General features: G+C 38.3%; 1 protein-coding gene across 3 annotated transcripts in view; it reads left to right on the plus strand.

Moving 5' to 3' along the window:
- LOC133623169 (tetratricopeptide repeat protein 28-like) overlaps nucleotides 1-20,067 on the plus strand; it is a 632,620-nt gene that overhangs the window by 409,420 nt on the left and 203,133 nt on the right. For all 3 annotated transcript variants that reach the window (XM_061986219.1, XM_061986220.1, XM_061986221.1), the window contains one exon: nucleotides 18,745-19,017. In XM_061986219.1, coding sequence (XP_061842203.1) covers nucleotides 18,745-19,017 — 273 coding nt within the window. The remainder of the gene's footprint in view (nucleotides 1-18,744; nucleotides 19,018-20,067) is intronic.

A 20,067-nucleotide genomic window follows, 5' to 3' on the forward strand; every position in this document is an offset into this window, starting at 1 on the left:
ATCGAGGCCACTATAGTAAAGAAAAAGAGTTGGTTCTTTATTCGAATCCCTGGGAACGAATCCCGCCCCACAAGAAATGCCCTGTGGGACACCACAGGAAAGGACGTAGCTCAGTCTAAGACCTGAGCTACGTCATTTCCTGTCATGTCACACAAGCAGCAAAAATAATGGACCGGAAAAAACGCCTCAAGGCATGGCTATTCACCTATAGCAGGGGTCGGCTCTTTAGCGCCGCCCTAGTGGCTCTCTGTAGCTTTTTCAAAAATGTATGACAAATGGAAAAAGATGAGGGGAACATTTTTTTTTGTTTGTTTTAATATGGTTTTACAAACCTCCCTAATTGTTATAAAGCACACTGTTTATATTAAACATGCTTCACTGATTCAAGTATTTGGCGAGCGCCGTTTTGTCCTACTAATTTTGGCGGTCCTTGAACTCACCATAGTGTATAACTTTCTCCGACTTTCTAGGTCTCGGACGTGTTTTATGCCACTTCTTTTTCTATCTCATTTTGTCCACCAAACTTTTAACGTTGTGTGTGAACGCACAAAGGTGAGTTTTGTTGATGTTATTGACTTGTGTGGAGTGCTAATCAGACATGTTTGGTCACTGCATGACTGCAAGCTAATCGATGCTAACATGCTATTTAGGCTAGCAATATTATGCATCATTATGCCTCATTTGTAGCTATATTTGAGCTCATTTTGTTTCCTTTAAGTCCTCTTAATTCAATGTATATCTCATGACACACTATCATGTAATATGGCTTTTAAATTTTTGTGGCTCCAGACAGATTTGTTTTTGTATTTTTGGTCCAATATGGCTCTTTCAACATTTTGGGTTGCCGACCTCTGACCTATAGTGATCACAGAGACAGGTTGTTTTTGTGTTACTGTATATATTTGTTTTTCTGAAAAATCCCACTTAATATACTTTAGGTAACAACAGTTAATATTTATTTATTTTATTTTTTTAGGGGGGTAACAGTCAATATTTATTTATTGATTTTATTTTATTTTTTCTTATAAAATAAAAGTGAGCTTTTGTTAAACCAAATATTGTGTTTTTTTCCATATACAACAACCTATTTGGATTCGATAAGAGAATCGACAAGGAATCGGTTCGATAAGAGGATTTCGATAATGGGCTCGAACTCGATAATTTCTTATCAAACATCATCCCTACCGGCGTGACAATGTAAACAAACACCATTGGTGGATCTACACCTGACATCCACTATAATGATACCACGTACAGTAGCGTATCTAGTCGATACTACTATGATTACGTCGATATTTTTTGGCATCACAACATCATTCGTTTTTTTTAAATTTATATAATGTTTATAAACTCAGGAAATATGTCCCTGGACACATGAGGACTTTGAATATGACCAATGTATGATCCTGTAACGACTTGGTATCGGATTGATACCCAAATTTGGGGGGGGGGGGTCCCAACCAAGGTTTCTCATTGTCATTCCATTGGGTTGAGTTTTTTCCTCCCCTGGTGTGGGATCTGAGCCGAGGATGTCGTTGTGGCTTGTGCAGCCCTTTGAGACACTCGTGATTTAGGGCTATATAAGTAAACTTTGATTGATTGATTGATTGATTGAACAGGAAAGTAGTTCTTAAATGATTTATGTATTGTATTTTATAATTTTTTTCAGTTATGTAACAACAGCAATACTTCTCACAGTTTTATCTCAGTGTGTTTGTGTTTTGCCGAGAATAAGATTAATTTTCACTTATGATGATCATGATTTAAAGTGCAACCTCAATTTACAACCTCGTTGCATTCCATATTGCGGTTAATTTGTGTCTTTATTACAAAAGGTTGTTTTTTAGACTGAAATTATGTAACTGAATTCTTTGCATTTGAATTATGTGAACTGAATTATTTTACATCAAATTATGCTGACAATTTCATTAAAAAGAAAAGATTTGATGACAAAATGCATTTGTTTAAAAATCCAGTGTTTAAAAATATTGTGTATAAAAAAAATAAAAAACAAATGTTGGCAAAATGCATGTTAAAAAATTCAGTGTTTAATTATTCAGTTTATACAAAAATTAGTGTATACAAATGTTGTATAAAATCATTCAGGGTTGAAGAATTGTAGAAAAATGTACTGCCTCAAAAAGCAAGACCCACTTCTAGAAATTAAATTAAAACTGAAGCAATCGATCCTGTCTCAGAACCAGCCAATGGGGTGTCAAGTTTGAAGTCAGCTGACACGGGTTTTGCAAAACAGAAGAGTAAAGGCTGTGCTACCTAGGCATATAATAAAACATAATTAACATTTCAATCCGGCCCGCTGGATATTTTCAAACTATAGAAATGATTCCAATGGTGAGATATGCCCTTTTGACTGACATATGGGTTACTACGGTAACCATAGGAAGCTCTTCTCCATGCAGACGAGAGTGGGCGGGACTTGTTTACACAGCAACAAGCCCGAGATGCAAGTGTCAGACGGAGGCAGAGTTCTACAACAAAGTTGACTATGTGGATGTTTTTACACTCTTTTACTCTTTATATATTTGCCGTGTTTGTTGCATCTTTGATGTTTTTGCCAGATTATAAAAGATGTCGATCAAGGAGGTGGTCTGCAGTAGAGGAAACGTTCATAGAGTATATTCACAATTTTCAGTGTTTTATTGTACATAGTTAATATCGTAAATCCCACATTCTGTATTTTCATATGCATTCTGAGTGTCTTATTTAGTAAAAAACTGAAAATGTAATTTTGTTTTTGAGATGGTCTGATAACATTTTCAGTATTAGTCATTATTGTGTGAGTGTTTTAACCATCGTGTGATCAGCTTTTGTGCTTTTTTTCGGAATCTTAGGATTTACTCACAAATGCACATCAACCTCCACTGTTGAAAGTGTTCATAAAAAGTAGAGATGTCCCATAATGGCTTTTTTGCCGATATTCCGATATTGTCCAACTCTTAATTACCGATTCCGATATCAACCGATACCGATATATACAGTCGTGGAATCAACACATTACTATGCCTAATTTTGTTGTGATGCCCCGCTGGATGCATTAAACAATGTAACAAGGTTTTCCAAAATAAATCAACTCAAGTTATGGAAAAAAATGCCAACATGGCACTGCCATATTTATTATTGAAGTCACAAAGTGCATTATTTTTTTTTAACATGCCTCAAAACAGCAGCTTGGAATTTGGGACATGCTCTCCCTGAGAGAGCATGAGGAGGTTGGGATGGGGGGTAGCGAGGGGTGTATATTGTAGCGTCCCGGAAGAGTTAGTGCTGCAAGGGGTTCTGGGTATTTGTTCTGTTGTGTTCATGTTGTGTTACGGTGCCGATGTTCTCCCGAAATATGTTTGTCATTCTTGTTTGGTGTGGGTTCACAGTGTGGCGCATATTTGTAACAGTGTTAAAGTTGTTTATACGGCCACCCTCAGTGTGACCTGTATGGCTGTTGACCAAGTATGCATGGCATTCACTTGTGTGTGTGAAAAGTCATAGATATTATGTGACTGGTCCGGCACGCAAAGGAAGTGCCTTTAAGGTTTATTGGCGCTCTTTAATTCTCCCTACGTCCGTGTACACAGCGGCATTTTAAAAAGTCATACATTTTACTTTTTGAAACCGATACCGATAATTTTGAAACCGATACTTTCCGATATTACATTTTAAAGCATTTATCGGCCGATAATATCAGCAGTCCGATATTATCGGACATCTCTAATAAAAAGGGATCCAAGCACATGCAGTAGATTACATGGCCTGTGGCGTGTAGAGCTGCATACCCTGCCTCTTTGTAAGACCCGTGTCACGTGACTTCAAACTTGACACCTCATTGGCTGGTTCTGAGAGAGTTTGATTGCTTCAGTCTTAATTTACCGGAAATTGCCAAAAGGGACAAGCGGTAGAAAATGCATGGATGGATGGATCTTGCGTTTTGAAGCAGCAAATTTTTCTGCACTGAATTATTTTTACACTGAATTTTTAAACGCTGTATTTTAAAACAGTGAGTTTTCAAACACTGAATTTTTATACACTGAGTTTTTAAACACTGAAATTTTAAACATTGTATTTTAAAACACTGAATTTTAAAACACTGAATTTTTTTAAACACACGCATTTTTCTAACAATTTTTTTTCTATGAAATTGTCAGCATAATTTGATGTAAAACAATTCAGTTCACAAAATTCAAACGCAAACAATTCAGTTACATAAAAAAAAAAAAAAAACATAAAAAAAAAAACAACAAAAAAATGTTTTTGTGATAAAGACACAAATTAACCTCCAAAGTTTGTAACTCAAAAAACGTGTTTTCAAATCAACCACGCTCATTGAAATTAATTGAAATCAATTTAATCCGTGCATGGCCCGTTCAAAAACACTACACTCTTAATATGTACAGTAACATGCCTTTTAAAAAAACAACTAATTTTTACATAACACATTTTGTCGGCTGATAAATGCTTTAAAATGTAATATCAGAAATTATCGGTAACGGTTTAAAAATTATCGGTTTCAAAAAGTAAAATTTATGACATTTTAAAACGCCGCTGTGTACACGGACGTAGGGGGAAGTACAGAGCGCCAATTAACCTTAAAGGCACTTCCTTTGCGTGCCGGCCCAATCACATAATATTTACGGTTTTTCACAAACACAAGTGAATGCAATCCCTACTTGGTCAACAGCCATACAGGTCACACTGAGGGTGGCCGTATACACAACTTTAACACTGTTACAAATATGCGCCACACTGTGAACCCACACCAAACAAGAATGACAAACACATTTCGGGAGAACATCCGCACCGTAACACAGCATAAACACAACAGAACAAATACCCAGAATCCCTTGCAGCACAAACTCTTCCGGGACGCTACAATATACACCCCCCGCTAACCCCTACCCCCCGTTCCCCACCTCAACCCCCTCCCCTTCCACCAATAATGCACTTTGTGACTTCAATAATAAATATGGCAGTGCCATGTTGGCATTTTTTTCCATAACTTGAGTTGATTTATTTTTGTAAACCTTGCTACATTGTTTAATTCATCCAGCGGGGAATCACAACAAAATTATGCATAATAATGTGTTAATTCCACGACTGTATATATCGGTATCGGTTGATATCGGTATAGGTAAGTAAGAGTTCGACAATATCGGAATATTGGATATCCGCAAAAAAGCCATTATCGGACATCTCGAGAAATAATGTAATAATATTGTTCAGCATTTACCTCAGAAAGTTGACTTTTGTAGGTGTCTCCTACGGGAACAATAGGAACTAGGAAATTGTTGTTTATGTTGTACATGAACATATTTGAGTGACGGATCAGAGTAGTCAACAAGTGATGTGTGCGTACCAAAGGTAATGCTCGACCATCTAGTGTGCTGAGACGGAACTAGACAGAACAAACTGAAACACATCAAACACAACATCTGCATCTTCTTAATATTTGCATGGATAAATGTTCAACGCTTGGACGTCTGTGGCTGCATTCCGTTCAGACTACCTGTGTGATGCGGACTGACGGTGTTGTGGTCAGGCAGACTCGCTGGGTAGGTTGCTAACCGTTAATGGTTTGTTTCAATGATTCGTGTCGATCTCTGAGTCTCGTCAACTGTTTAAGCGGTTAAGAAAACACTTTTTTTGTTTCGGCATAGCCGCTATAAACTGTATCAGTGACTATAAGCAAGACACCTCTCTTCAAGGGCACTATATGCATTGAGGCTTTACTTAATATAATATGTATTTGTCCCTGATTCTTACAGTGTCATATATAATTCAGCTTGCTCTCTTTGACTCACACACCTTGCTTAGATCAAGGTGTCTGCTCATTATAATAGATGTGAGCAGCTGTTGTGCTCTCTCGTGACTCTTATTGTATCTGCCACAATAAAGGACTCACACACAAATGGAAAATAGAGCGAGCTCACCTCCCACTCCATGCAGATCATTTTGGCAGATTGTTCCTTTACTCCTGTATTTTCTCCATGTGGATCACATAACTACGTCTATTACAGGTATTTGACGTGTTGACGTGGGTTGTGATCCTGATGCCGAAAGTGCAGAAAGGGTTCAATTGATAGATTAATTGTCACAAATTGGTAAATGGGCTTTCCGTCCCAGTAGAACCCTCCAGGTAAACCATTAAAATAAATGTTTCTCACCATGTCACCTATTGACCAAGGCAGAATAATTTGCCATTAAGAAATAGTGTTCTTCAACTGGAGGCTACAACCCCTATGTTCATTACAATCAAATCCCTTGAAGTTAAATTTTCTGATCCGATTGTTTCTCACAGAACTACAATCTGGGGACGCACTGATCAATCGGCCACCGATCAGTATCGGACAATTTTCATGAAAAAGTATGTGATCGTTATTGCCGATTACGGCCTTTTAATGGCGATCACAAATGCTGATCCCCTCTGCCTGATACTGTATTTATTCTGAGTACCCCGGTTGACTACCTAGCAGCTCATCCTGTATGTCTATACTAGGGTTGTACAGTATACAGATATTAGTATAGTACCGCGATACTAATGAATCATATTCGGTACTATACCACCTCTGAAAAGTACCGGTCCACCACCACCCCCTCAGGAAATATGTCCCTGGACACATGAAGACTTTGAATATGACCAATGTAGAATCCTGTAACGACTTGGTATCGGATTGATACCCAAATTAGTGGTATCATCCAAAACTAATGTAAAGCATCCAAACAACAGAAGAATAAGTTATTATTACATTTTAACAGAAGTGTAGATAGAACATGTTAAAAGAGACCGAATCAATTTTAAACTCCTTCTATTTGTTTTTAAATGTCTAAACTGGGGGTCGGCAACCCGCGGCTCTGGAGCCGCATGCTGCTCTTTAGCGCCGCCCTAGTGGCTCTCTGGAGCTTTTTCAAAAATGTATGAAAAATAGAAAAAGATGAGGGGGAAAAAATATATATTTTTTGTTTTAATATGGTTTCTGTAGGAGGACAAACATGACACAAACATGACACAAACCTCCCCTAATTGTTGTTAAAAGGAAAGGCCATGTAACACAGTGGTGAACATGCCCTTTCCCAACTACTTTGGCACGTGTTGCAGCCATGAAATTCTAAGTTATTATTATTTGCAAAAAAAAAAAATAAAGTTTATGAGTTTCAACATCAAATATCTTGTCTTTGTAGTGCATTCAATTGAATATGGCTTGAAAAGGATTTTCAAATCATTATATTCCGTTTATATTTACATCTAACACAATTTCCCAACTCATATGGAAACGGGGTTTGTACTTTGCACTGTACAGTACCTTGATGCAGAAAACGAGTTCAAATGATATCTATCTTGCCTCGTTCTACTCTGCATAATCAAGCTCAGTTAAACATCTGTGTGAGATTCTCATACTTCATTAATTGGGCTCATGAGAACTATCCGGCATCTTGTCTGCGAGGTGTTATAATGATCCTTTTGTCCCACTGCACTGATTTTCATTTGGTTTGAAGCAATCACCTTCAGATAACAGTCATATCTCAAAGATAACACGATTAACTTATAAATGAGCCTGCACAAAATCGCAATTTTAGTCTCTGTGATCAAATTGAATCCACATTTTACTCGGTGTGCGTGGAAAATTTGGATCATTTGTCCTACGTTGGTTCATCCTTTGTCCCCCCATGTCTCTTCTGTCGTATTATTTTGGCTGAAACAATGCAATACACTGCTATCATATACGGTATGTGTGATGTTACTGTCCTCTGCACACACATTGTCCTCTGTATAATTGTGTATGTAGTGTGAAACAAGGCACTTGGGGAATGTCATACAGAACCTGCCTGTTCATGAAAGCAACAGCCGTCACTCATTTTTCTTTTATAGGATCCGCTCCATGTTTAATTTATGACTCAGCTCTCCGTGTAACTTAAAGCAATTACAAGCCATGAGTGCGTTTTATATGCAAACTGTCTCTTTAAGCGTGACATTATGCCAAGTATTTAAACATTTGCCATCCTTTTCAGTTATGCATCTCATATCGTGCGTATGCCAGGGAATCATATTACAGGACTTGTGGCTTCTCTGGAACATTTGGCTGTGCTTCAGTTGTTTTGCTTTTAAAAATGAACACAGTGGTACCTCAACTGGAACTTTAACAGCCACATTAAATCAATAACATCAGCAGCTTATCACCACCGAAAAACATTGCCAAAATCAAGGGAATGATGTCTAAAGCAGACTTAGGCTATGTGTACACTAAGTCGGATAACCCCTTAAACCAGTGGTCCCCAAACTACGGCCCGCAGGCCGGATACAGCCCCCCAGCGTCCACAATCCGGCCCGCGGGAAGTCCGAAGTTTAAAAAAAAAAATTATATATATATTTTTTAATTTTTTTTTTTTTTTTAATTTGTCCTTACTAGTCCATTTTCTACCGTCTCCTAGCCACTCAGGCAAATCATATTGTCTAAAAATACATTTGCGCGAGGAATATATATGTTTGAATACATATATATATATATATATATATATATATATATATATATATATATATATATATATATATATATATATATATACACACACACATATAGACATATATACACATATACATATATATATACATATATACACATTTTTACACATATACATATGTATACATATATACACATATACATATATATATATATATATATACATATATACACATATACATATATATATACATGGACATATACATAGACATATACATATATACACACACATATATACATATAATATATATATATATATATATATATATATATATATATATATATATATATATACACACACACACACACACACACACATATATATATATATATATATATACACACACACACACACACACACACACACACACACACACACACACACACACACATATATATATATATATATATATATATATATATATATATATATATACACACACACACACACACATATATATATATATATATATATATATATATATATATATATATATATATATATATATATATATATACACACACACACACACATATATATATATATATATATATATATATATATATATATATATATACATATACATATATAGCGCTGCCCCCCAGCCAAATTGTTTTTCCCCAATGCGGCCCCGGAGTCAAAAAGTTTGGGGACCCCTGCCTTAAACGAATAATTATTTAGCCTAACCCCCGTTTCGGCCACACTAATCTACCGTTTAAGGTGCCATCCCTCGGACAATTTTTAACACTGTAAGTGCGCCGTGTATTTCTTGAATCTCCGGCTCTTAGCTTTGTACGGACTCATTGATCGTTTACAAACTGAGTTCGGAGAGGAAGTGACGTCAGAAAGAACGCACCACAGCCAGCTTCATAACAACCGGAGCTCACCACTGGAAAGATGGAAACGAGTCATCCAGACATGCCCGTGCTTCTCCTTCTTCTATATGTACAGACGCTTGTGGAAATCACACATGAATACCTTAAGTGAAGGAAACACGCGATTGCAGCTATTTGGGATACAACACTTCTCAGGCGGCAAGAGAACTTTCGAATGTCCAGTTCAGCTGTGATTCTACTTACCGAAAAACTTTGTCCCTTCCTCCCGTGGATGTGATAAAAAGGTAGCGTGTGCTTTGTATTACCTGGCCGTCAAGGGAAGACTACGGAAAACGGCGAATACTTTCGGACTGGCAAAGGAGACTGTATCAGTTATTGTCCGCCATGTATGTCGCGGACTCGACGTCTAGGTCCAGAGTATATAAAATCACCAAAAATGAATGGACAATGAAGGTGAAGGCAAAAGAGTGAGGAGTGTCCTGACCAGATATCTAGATCCCTAGATTGTTGTTCTATGTCACATTGTATACTTTTACATGTTCGATAACGATTTTATTAATTTATGATGGCTCAGGTCTGATTCACTACAATAGGGCCCCACAGCACACTGGATTCCAGTTAATTGAAATACCACAACACTGGATATTGTTCAGATAAGTTACATTTAAGAACTTGCACACAAAGCAACACAGGAGGTGACTATGACGTGCGCATTTTCTGTGCATGCGTACTAGGTCCCGTTGTGCTGGTGGACGGAGGGGCACAGGGGGTCTTTAACGACCATTGTGTGTGTGGACAAGGATAAGGTTAGGTGGGATTTACCCTGGATAACCTTAGTGTAGAAGAGGCCTTAGAAAGACTAATCCATGCCTTTGTCACCAGCAGGTTAGACTACTGTAATGGCCTTCTCACCGTGCTCTCTAAACAAGCTGTAAAGCAGCTGCAGTACATCCAGAATGCTGCTGCTCGAGTCCAGACTAGTAACAGGAAATATGACCATATTAGTCCAGAGCTTAGGTCATTGCCCTGGCTTCCTGTTGCTCAGAGAATAGACTTTAAAACAGTCTTTTCATGGTCTTGTGTCAAGTACATCTCTGACATGTTAGAACCATATGAACCATCTCAGGTTCTGAGAACCTTAGGGAGTGATCTCCTGCTGGTGCTCAGAGTCAGGCCCAAACATGGTGAGACTGCATTTTAGTTGTATGCTCCTAAAATCTGGAAGAGTTTTCCTAAAGATTTGAGACAGGCCTCAATGTTGGCAATGTTCAAATCCAGGATGAAAACACTTTTATTTAATTGTACATATGACAACTGTCTTTAACAGTCTTAAATTTTAATTTTAATCATGATTTTGTTATGTTGACTTTATTTTATGGTTTTAATTACAATTATGCCCCTTGTACGAACTGTGCTCCATAAACTTGCTTCGTCTTGCCTTACTTTTATTATGTGCCCATGGAAATCCTAATTTCCCTCCACATCTTGTTATTATGCTCTCCATTTTGTGGCGTTTGGCAACGTGAAACAAGCTGCACACATCTACAATCTGTAACACCTTTTCTGCAAAAGAGAATCGCAATCTCGACAACAGAAACAATTTTTAACACAGTGACGGTGCGCGCTGCAGTGAATGATCCAAATGCAAGAAAGTGCATATTGCAATACTTTTTTTCATATAAGAGATATATTCTACTAATATATTTCCTAAATGATAAAACGAATGCCATCAAAATAAACCACCAGCAGACAGAAACAACAACATTTGTTTTAATCAGTCCTACTGTCTGCATATTTATGAAGACAGCCCCTTTAAATGGATTGCACTTCTTATTTTGCTCACTTAACAGGCACAATCCTCTGCGCACCAATATTGTTGATCAGCTTTGCGTGTGCTATCACGTTTGCATGTGTTTTAATACACGCAAACCTTTAGAAAATCAGGCCCTCAGTGTGTTATAATGTGTTTATGAGCAAGACCGAACAGCTGGCGGCAAATTTGTGGTGGTCAACAGCAAATGTGGGAAACACTAACCACAAATACATTTTTTTTTAATCTGATCATCATTCGGATTAGAATGTTACTGTGTATATGGACCTATCCTATCCTTCTTTGTGGGGACATTGTTGATTGTCATGTCATGTTCAGATGTACTTTGTGGACACCTTCTTTGCTCCACACGCTGTAAGTCTTTGCTGTCGTCCAGCATTCTGTTTTTATTTACTTTGTAGCCAGTTCAGTTTTAGTTTCATTCTGCATAGCCATCCCTAAGCTTCAATGCCTTTTATTAGCGGCACTCGCCTTCTGTTTATTTTTGGTTGAAGCATTAAATACCTTTTGTCATCTGCATATTGTGATCACGACAAAGCAATTAGCTACCTGCTGCCACCTACTGATATTGAAGAGTATTACACGGTTACTCTGCCAAGCTCTAGACAGCACAGACACTCAACAACGGCCCACAATTTGCGGATTATAATTACTGGTTTACAAAAAAATATTTTTAACCCAATTAGGTGAATTGACATTGTGGAGGGGGGGCGTGGCCTGTGGGCCTGTAGCGAAGCGGGGTGTGCCAGGACAGGCCTCGAAGTCAGCGACAGGTGCGTAGGTGGCCCAGGTGGGCCTTATTATCTAATCACCTGTCGCTCTGTTTAAGCAGCAGCCGCGGAGGAGAGGTAGTGGGAGCTGGCGTGAGAGCAAGAGCGTGCCTATCACACCCACAAAAGACAATTGCTGGAAAGCAACACACAGACTTTGAACGAAAAATAAATCTGTATTAAACCATGAAACGGGCTCGCAGGGAGATGCTTAGTGGTCTGGAGGACCAACTGGAAGGTGACTTCCACAGACATCATCTCCCACGGCACACCAGACTGTATCTCACGGCACAACGCGGCACAGTGGTTGAAAAACACTGGCATAAACCACCCGTCTCGATCGGAAGGAAATTTTGATCCGAATGTGTGTGATCGGGTCAGAATATTCCAAATGGCATGTTTACATTAAGTATTTTTTATTCCGGTTAGGCTTTTAATCCGATTAAATGTGTACATGTGTACATAGCTACTGAAGTATTATGTAAGACGGATGATGCATTATATACTACCGTATTTTTCGGAGTATAAGTCGCTTCGGAGTATAAGTCGCACCGACCGAAAATGCATAATAAAGAAGGAAAAAAAACATATAAGTCGCATTTTGGGGGGAAATTTATTTGATAAAACCCAACACCAAGAAGAGACATTTGAAAGGCAATTTTTAAATAAATAAAGAATAGTGAACAACAGGCTGAATAAGTGTACGTTATATGAGGCATAAATAACCAACTGAGAACGTGCCTGGTATGTTAACGTAACATATTATGGTAAGAGTCATTCAAATAACTATAACATATAGAACATGCTATACGTTTACCAAACAATCTGTCACTCCTAATCGCTAAATCCCATGAAATCTTATACGTCTAGTCTCTTACGTCAGTGTTTTTCAACCACTGTGCCGCGGCACACTAGTGTGCCGTGAGATAGAGTCTGGTGTGCCGTGGAGGATTATCTAATTTCACCTATTTGGGTTAAAAAATATTTTTTGCAAACCAGTAATTATAGTCTGCAAATGTTGTTGTTGAGTGTCGGTGCTGTCTAGAGCTCGGCAGAGTAACCGTGTAATACTCTTCCATGTCAGTAGGTGGCAGCTGCTAGCTAATTGCTTTGTAGATTTCGGAAACAGCGGGAGGCAGCGTGCAGGTAAAAAGGTGTCTAATGCTTAAACCAAAAATAAACAAAAGGTGAGTGCCCCTAAGAAAAGGCATTGAAGCTTAGGGAAGGCTACAAAATAAAGAAAAACAGAATGCTGGACGACAGCAAAGACTTACTGTGGAGCAAAGACGGCGTCCACAAAGTACATCCGAACATGACATGACAATCAACAATGTCCCCACAAAGAAGGATAAAAACAACTGAAATATTCTTGATTGCTAAAACTAAGTTGATGCGGGAAATATCGCTCAAAGGAAGACATGAAACTGCTACAGGAAAATACAGAAAAAAGAGAAAAAGCCACCAAAATAGGAGCGCAAGACAAGAACTAAAACACTACACACAGGAAAACAGCAAAAAACTCCCAAAAAGTCAGGTGTTGATGTGACAGGTGGACAGTACACCTACTTTGAGACAAGAGCTATAGTGATGCATGGTTGGTTATGGTTTGAAGTCATATCCAACAATTGCGACAACGACTTTTTACTGTCAACTGAGTTTCGTTTTTTAATGATTTCTGCTGGTGATGTGCCGCTGGATTTTTTCAACGCAAAACATGTGCCTTGGCTCGAAAAAGGTTGAAAAACACTGTCTTACGTGGATGAGCTAAATAATATTATTTGATATTTTACGGTAACGTGTTAATAATTTCACACATAAGTCACTCCTGAGTATAGGTCGCACCACCGGCCAAACTATGAAAAAAACTGCGACTTATAGTCCGAAAAATACGGTAATCTAAAAATATTAATATTTTTCACAACATTACAATTTGTATTGTCAGGTGCAAATAAGGTCATTTGAAGAGGTGTTTTTGGAGGTAGAGAGAGAGTTCAGATTATAAATGTGGTGAGTGAAGCATTTCTGGAGAAGCCATTGTGGTTAAATCGCGGTGTGATATACAAAAGAGGATCATGAGAATTAATTGTCCTCCAGATGCACATGAATGCAGATATATTGGACACGCACAAAAACATCAATAGGAACAAAAACTGTGTTCCACCCAAGCCCCCATGACCAGTTGTTCGATGCCGGTGTCTGCCAGAGGGCATGCAATCTGAAGGGGCTGTGAATCCTGACTCCCATGCGGCCGTCCATTGATTTATGTCATTGTGTGCATTTTCAGACCCTTCAAAAGGTCACCTTGTGTGTCTCTACTCTGCATTGCTATGCCGCTCCTACTTTTGTACAAAATGAATTAGTTTCTACTTTCTCTTTGTCTTCTGTATTCGCTCCGGAAACCCCACGTTCAGTACACGAGGGGCCTGATCTATTAAGACCCAAATAACAAGTTCTAAACGGCTGGCGCAAAATAAAATAAAAATGTGTGTAGTATTAGTGGTCGGATTGTGAGTGATCTACCAAGACTGTGTGTACAATTTTTTTTTTTAAAGTACAAAAGTGGTGCAGACCGTCCCATTTAAACTAGGTTTGTGTGTGTTTTACCAGCTGTCACCCTGAAAACACTCCACATTCATGACATCATATGCTCCAACAGTCCGACCTGTTGTGCTGTTGTTGTGGAACACCCAAATATTTTGAAATGCACACTGATTGATGATTCCCTCTCTATCATCTTCTCCTTTCTCACAGCCTTTTGCGTAAATGTGCCAGTTTGCACATACTTTCTACACCGCAAAAACTGAAATCTAAGTAAGATTAAATATCTCAAATAAGGGTGATATTTGCTTATTTTCTGTCTGATAAGATCATTCTTCTCACTAAGCAGATTTTATGTTAGAGTGTTTTACTTGTTTTAAGTGTTTTGGTCCTAAATGATCTCAGTAAGATATTGCAGCTTGTTGCTGAGATTGTATGACCTATATTGAGTAAAACATGCTTGAAACTAGAATATCAACTGTTGCAAAGCTGTGTCATCAACACTCACAAATATAAAACTGCTTTTTTAAAGTAATAATTTCTTAATTCAAGCATGAAATAAAAAATCATGACTTTGTGTCTCATCATGAAGACAGATGACTGCCAAATGGACTTTGCTGTTTTATTTTCAATGAAACAATAGAACATACGTACTCATATAGTAGTACAGTTGGCACAGTCCAGTAAACTGACAGTTAATATTGAAACATTTAACATGTGACATTTCAAACCATTTTGAACAGAAATAGTTCATGCACATTCAGATAAATTATTCAAAATTACAATAAAACATTTTTTGGAGCGCATATCATTATGTCAAGATAATGGCACTAGCATTTTCTTAATTTAAGAATATTTTTCAAGAAATTGTGGAAAAAGGTCTCATATTTGTTTTATCTATCAAGAAAAGTGCACTTGTTAGTGAGAATACTTATTTTAAGGTATTTTTGGGTTCATTGAGGTTAGCTAATTTGACTTGTTTTGGAAAGTCTTGACAAGCCAAATTTTCTTGTTCTATTGGCAGATAATGTTGCTTAGTTCAAGTAAAATGCCCCTAACTTTTGTATTTTTTTGTCTTGTTTTTGAACACTGACTTTTTGCAGTGTAGGCTTACTAAATATAGACACAAAACAGTGGCAGCAGAACAATCTCAGTCTTGATGAATCACAGTGCGAGCACTAAATGATTATAGTTGCATCTCCTCCTCCCAGTACTGTGGATGTTCTGATAATCAGCATACTGTAAGAGCTGTGTATACTGCATACTTGCCAACCCTCACGGATTTTCCGGGAGACTCCCGAAATTCAGCGCCTCTCCCGAAAACCTCCCGGGACAAATTTTCTCCCGAAATTCGTCCGGAGCTGGAGGCCACGCCTCCTCCAGCTCCATGCGGACCTGAGTGACGTGTCGACAGCCTGTTTTCACGTCTGCTTTCCCACAATATAAACAGCATGCCTGCCCAATCACGTTATAACTGTAGAATGATCGAGGGCAAGTTCTTGGTTTCTAATGTGGGTTTATTGTTAGGCAGTTTCATTAACGTCCTCCCAGCGTGGCAACAACACACAACAACAGCAGTCACGTTTTCGTCTACCGTAAAGCAGTTCGTCTGCCGTAAACAGCAATTTTGTGACACTCTTAAACAGGACAATACTGCCATCTACTGTACATGCATATGTGACAATAACATCTCAGGCTTTTAGAAAGTGCAGTGCACAACTGTGCACACAACAAGGAGACGAAGCAGAATGCATCATCAGAGAGGGTGTTCAGCATGGTTAGAAAAATAGTGACAGAGAATAGAACAAGGATGGACAATTCAACCCTTAACTCAACAATGAGTAGATGAGTGTTATGTGTGTGTATACGTGTAAATAAATGAACACTGAAATTCAAGTATTTCTTTTATTTATATATATATATATATAGATAGATAGTACTTTATTGATTCCTTCAGGAGAGTTCCCTCAGGAAAATTAAAATATATATTTATATTATTTATATATTTATATATATATATATATATATATAGCTAGAATTCACTGAAAGTCAAGTATTTCTTATATATATATATATATATATATATGAAATACTTGATTTCTTATATATATATATATATATATATATGAAATACTTGACTTGGTGAATTCTAGCTGTAAATATACTCCTCCCCTCTTAACCACGCCCCCAGCCCCACCCCCGACCACGCCACCCAACCCCCCACCCCCCACCTCCCGAAATCGGAGGTCTCAAGGTTGGCAAGTATGGTATACTGTACATAAAGACAGACATGCTGGATTGCGCTCCCTATTTTGCTCATTTAAGAGACGAAACACTTAGTAGATCAGCTTTGCGTGCGTTATCAAGGTTGCACGTGTTTTAATACACACAAAGCTTTAGTAGTTCAGGTCCTTTGAGAACTACATCTTCACTTTGTGGTTTGCAATTGGAAAACTGTTGACTGCAGTTTTCTAAACATGTGCAATTTAGGGTTGTACGGTATACCAGTAATAGTATAGTACCGCGATACTAATGAATCATATGCGGTACTATACCGCCTCTGAAAAGTACCGGTCCACCACCCCACCGCGCCCCCGTCGTCGTCACGTCGTATCATTGCTGGTTTACGAACAGACGAGCATGTTCGGCAGCACACAATCACAGAGTACTTACAAGCAGACACAGTGTGTAGACAGAAAAGGGAGAACGGACACATTTTGGCTTTAAAAACTAACAATGAAAGTGAAGTTATAACACTGAAATGCCCTCAGGAAGAGGTGCTTTAAGACAGGGCTAGCTGGCTAGTGGCTAAAGTCCAGCCCCAGTCGGCAGTGTTTTAGCTACTTCTAAATCACTAATCCTGGTCTCCATGGCGACAAAAAAAGTAAGTTTCTTACAAGTATCATCCATGCAGGACGAGGAATAGCTAAACATGCTTCACTACACACCGTAGCTCACCAACATCAAAATGTAAACAAACACCATTGGTAGATCTACACCCAGGGGCACCGCGAGGGATTTTGGGCCCCATGAAAAGAATCTTTACAGGGCCCCCAACACAGTGTCATTATTTTTTCTGTATTATAATTTCATCTTCATTAGGGGCCTCTCTGGGCCCCCCTCCATCATGGGCCCCTAGAATCCGTCTCCTTTACCCCCCCTTTTTGGCGCCCCTGTCTACACCTGACATCCACTGTAATGATACCAAGTACAGGAGCGTATCTAGTCGTTACTAGTATGATTACATCAATATTTTTTGGCATCACGACATCTTCTTTCGTTTTTTTTTTAGATTTATATTATGTTTATAAACTCAGGAAATATGTCCCTGGACACATGAGGACTTTGAATATGCCCAATGTATGATCCTGTAACGACTTGGTATCGGATTGATACCCAAATGTGTGGTATCATCCAAAACTAATGTAAAGTATCAAACAACAGAAGAATAAGTGATTATTACATTTTAACAGAAGTGTAGATAGAACATGTTAAAAGAGAAAGTAAGCAGATATTAACAGTAAATGAACAAGTAGATTAATAATTCATTTTCTACCACTTGTACCGTATTTTACGGAGTATAAGTCGCACCGGAGTATAAGTCGCACCTGCCGAAAATGCATAATAAAGAAGGAAAAAACTATGAAAACTATGAAAAAAACTGCGACTTATAGTCCGAAAAATACGGTACTTAATAATTTTGAAAAAATAATAGAATGAAAAATGACACAATATGTTACTGCATACGTCAGCAGACTAATTAGGAGCCTTTGTTTGCTTACTTACTAATAAAAGACAAGTTGTCTAGTATGTTCACTATTTTATTTAAGGACAAACTTGCAATAAGAAACATATGTTTAAATAACCGTAAGATTTTTTGTTAAAATAAAGCCAATAATGCAATTTTTTGTGGTCCCCCCTTTATTTAAAGTACCGGTACCAAATAATTTTGGTACCGGTACCAAAATATTGGTATCGGGACAACACTAGTGCAATTAGTGCTGCCGTTATTCTTTAAGTGTCAGAGCAAGCTGTAATTTAGTGATGCTACAGAGTGTAACACCAAAAAGTCAACATTGACGGATTTGAATTCAGGCAGCAGTTTGTCATGGCATTCAAAAAAAAAAGTAGCAGTAGTTCCAGCCATTATTGTTGTCGCTCAGGATGTCAGCACAAGGTTGTATTTTGGTACTTTTTGCAGTCCGCTTCTAATCCTTGTCTCACTCCTGTTCCTCCTGTACAGAGTCTCTAGAACCCACCTATCAACAGCTACAAAAGATGAAGCTGGACAAGAGTCCTTTTGTGGTGGTGTCTGTGATTGGCCAGGAGCTGCTGACAGCGGGCCACCACACAGCCTCCGTTGTAGTTCTGGAAGCAGCTTTGAAGATCGGCACGTGCAGCCTCAAGTTACGTGGCTCTGTCTTCTCGGCTCTCAGCAGCGCCCAGTGGTCCCTGGGCAACACCGAGAAGAGCACTGGCTACATGCAGCAAGACCTGGAGGTGGCCAAAACCTTAGGTACGTGGGTAGGACGCCGAAGGAGGGAACACACTTTTGATCGTCAAATGATAAATGTCATTAGTGTTTGTTTTAAGATAAGTTGATTGAAATGTAGTCATTTAACCAATGGGTAATTAGGGACAACTAGAAAACTACTATTATGTTTCTCAGGACATTGAGCTGATGGCAACTGGACTGTTCAGAATGTCTTGGAAGATGTTTCGGCTCTCATCCGAGCAGGCTTCATCAGTTCAATCTAACAGACTAAAGATGGAGTCTATGCTCTGAGAGTACAACGATCCGGATGAATGTGAATATTCAAAGGCATAATACATTTGCATTCACAGTATTTGGCCAATTTGCTACCAGACATTTTATTTCATGAGGGCGTCAAGGAAAGAGAAGAAGAGACAAACTGTTTGGACTTTACCTCTGCGTAAAAAGGGTAACTAAATGGACACAATTTAATGAACATCCAGTCAGGGGAAATCAGATCAGTGTCAACTAAAAGAGTAAACTACATTGCTCTCGCCTGACAACCAGCCAGTCGCCCATGGTGGGTTTAATGCACCTTTTTTCACCTCACTCTTATACAGACAGTTGGAGAATCGTGGCGCTATGATGCTCTGTCAAGATAGTTCTCAAAACTGCTTTAACCTCTTAAAGCCCAAGCTGTTTGTTTACATGCTTTTTTTTAATTTCTCTTTGCTATTTGGGCTTATTGGACCTTAATTAGAATAAAAACTAAAAATCATCTTTTGATATGATGTACTTAGTCCATAAGTACACAAACGTGTACTTCATGCTAATTTTAATTTTTACACTTTTTTTTTCCAAATTCCATTGTATGTTATACTCTTCTGACACCACCAGATAGCAGTATAAGTGTCCATATGTCGGCATAAGGCCCCAATTCAGTAGTGTACACAATTTTGGAAATAAGAGCTAAAAGGTGCTGTCCATTAACATGAATTGTGTCATTAACCTCTAAGGCCTTTAGAGGTTAATGACACAATTCATGTTAATCCTCAAGGCATTCAATCAATTACAACTGGAATGTTCAATTTG

Source organism: Nerophis lumbriciformis, linkage group LG12, assembly GCF_033978685.3.
Source record: "Nerophis lumbriciformis linkage group LG12, RoL_Nlum_v2.1, whole genome shotgun sequence".
Classification (NCBI taxonomy): domain Eukaryota; kingdom Metazoa; phylum Chordata; class Actinopteri; order Syngnathiformes; family Syngnathidae; genus Nerophis; species Nerophis lumbriciformis.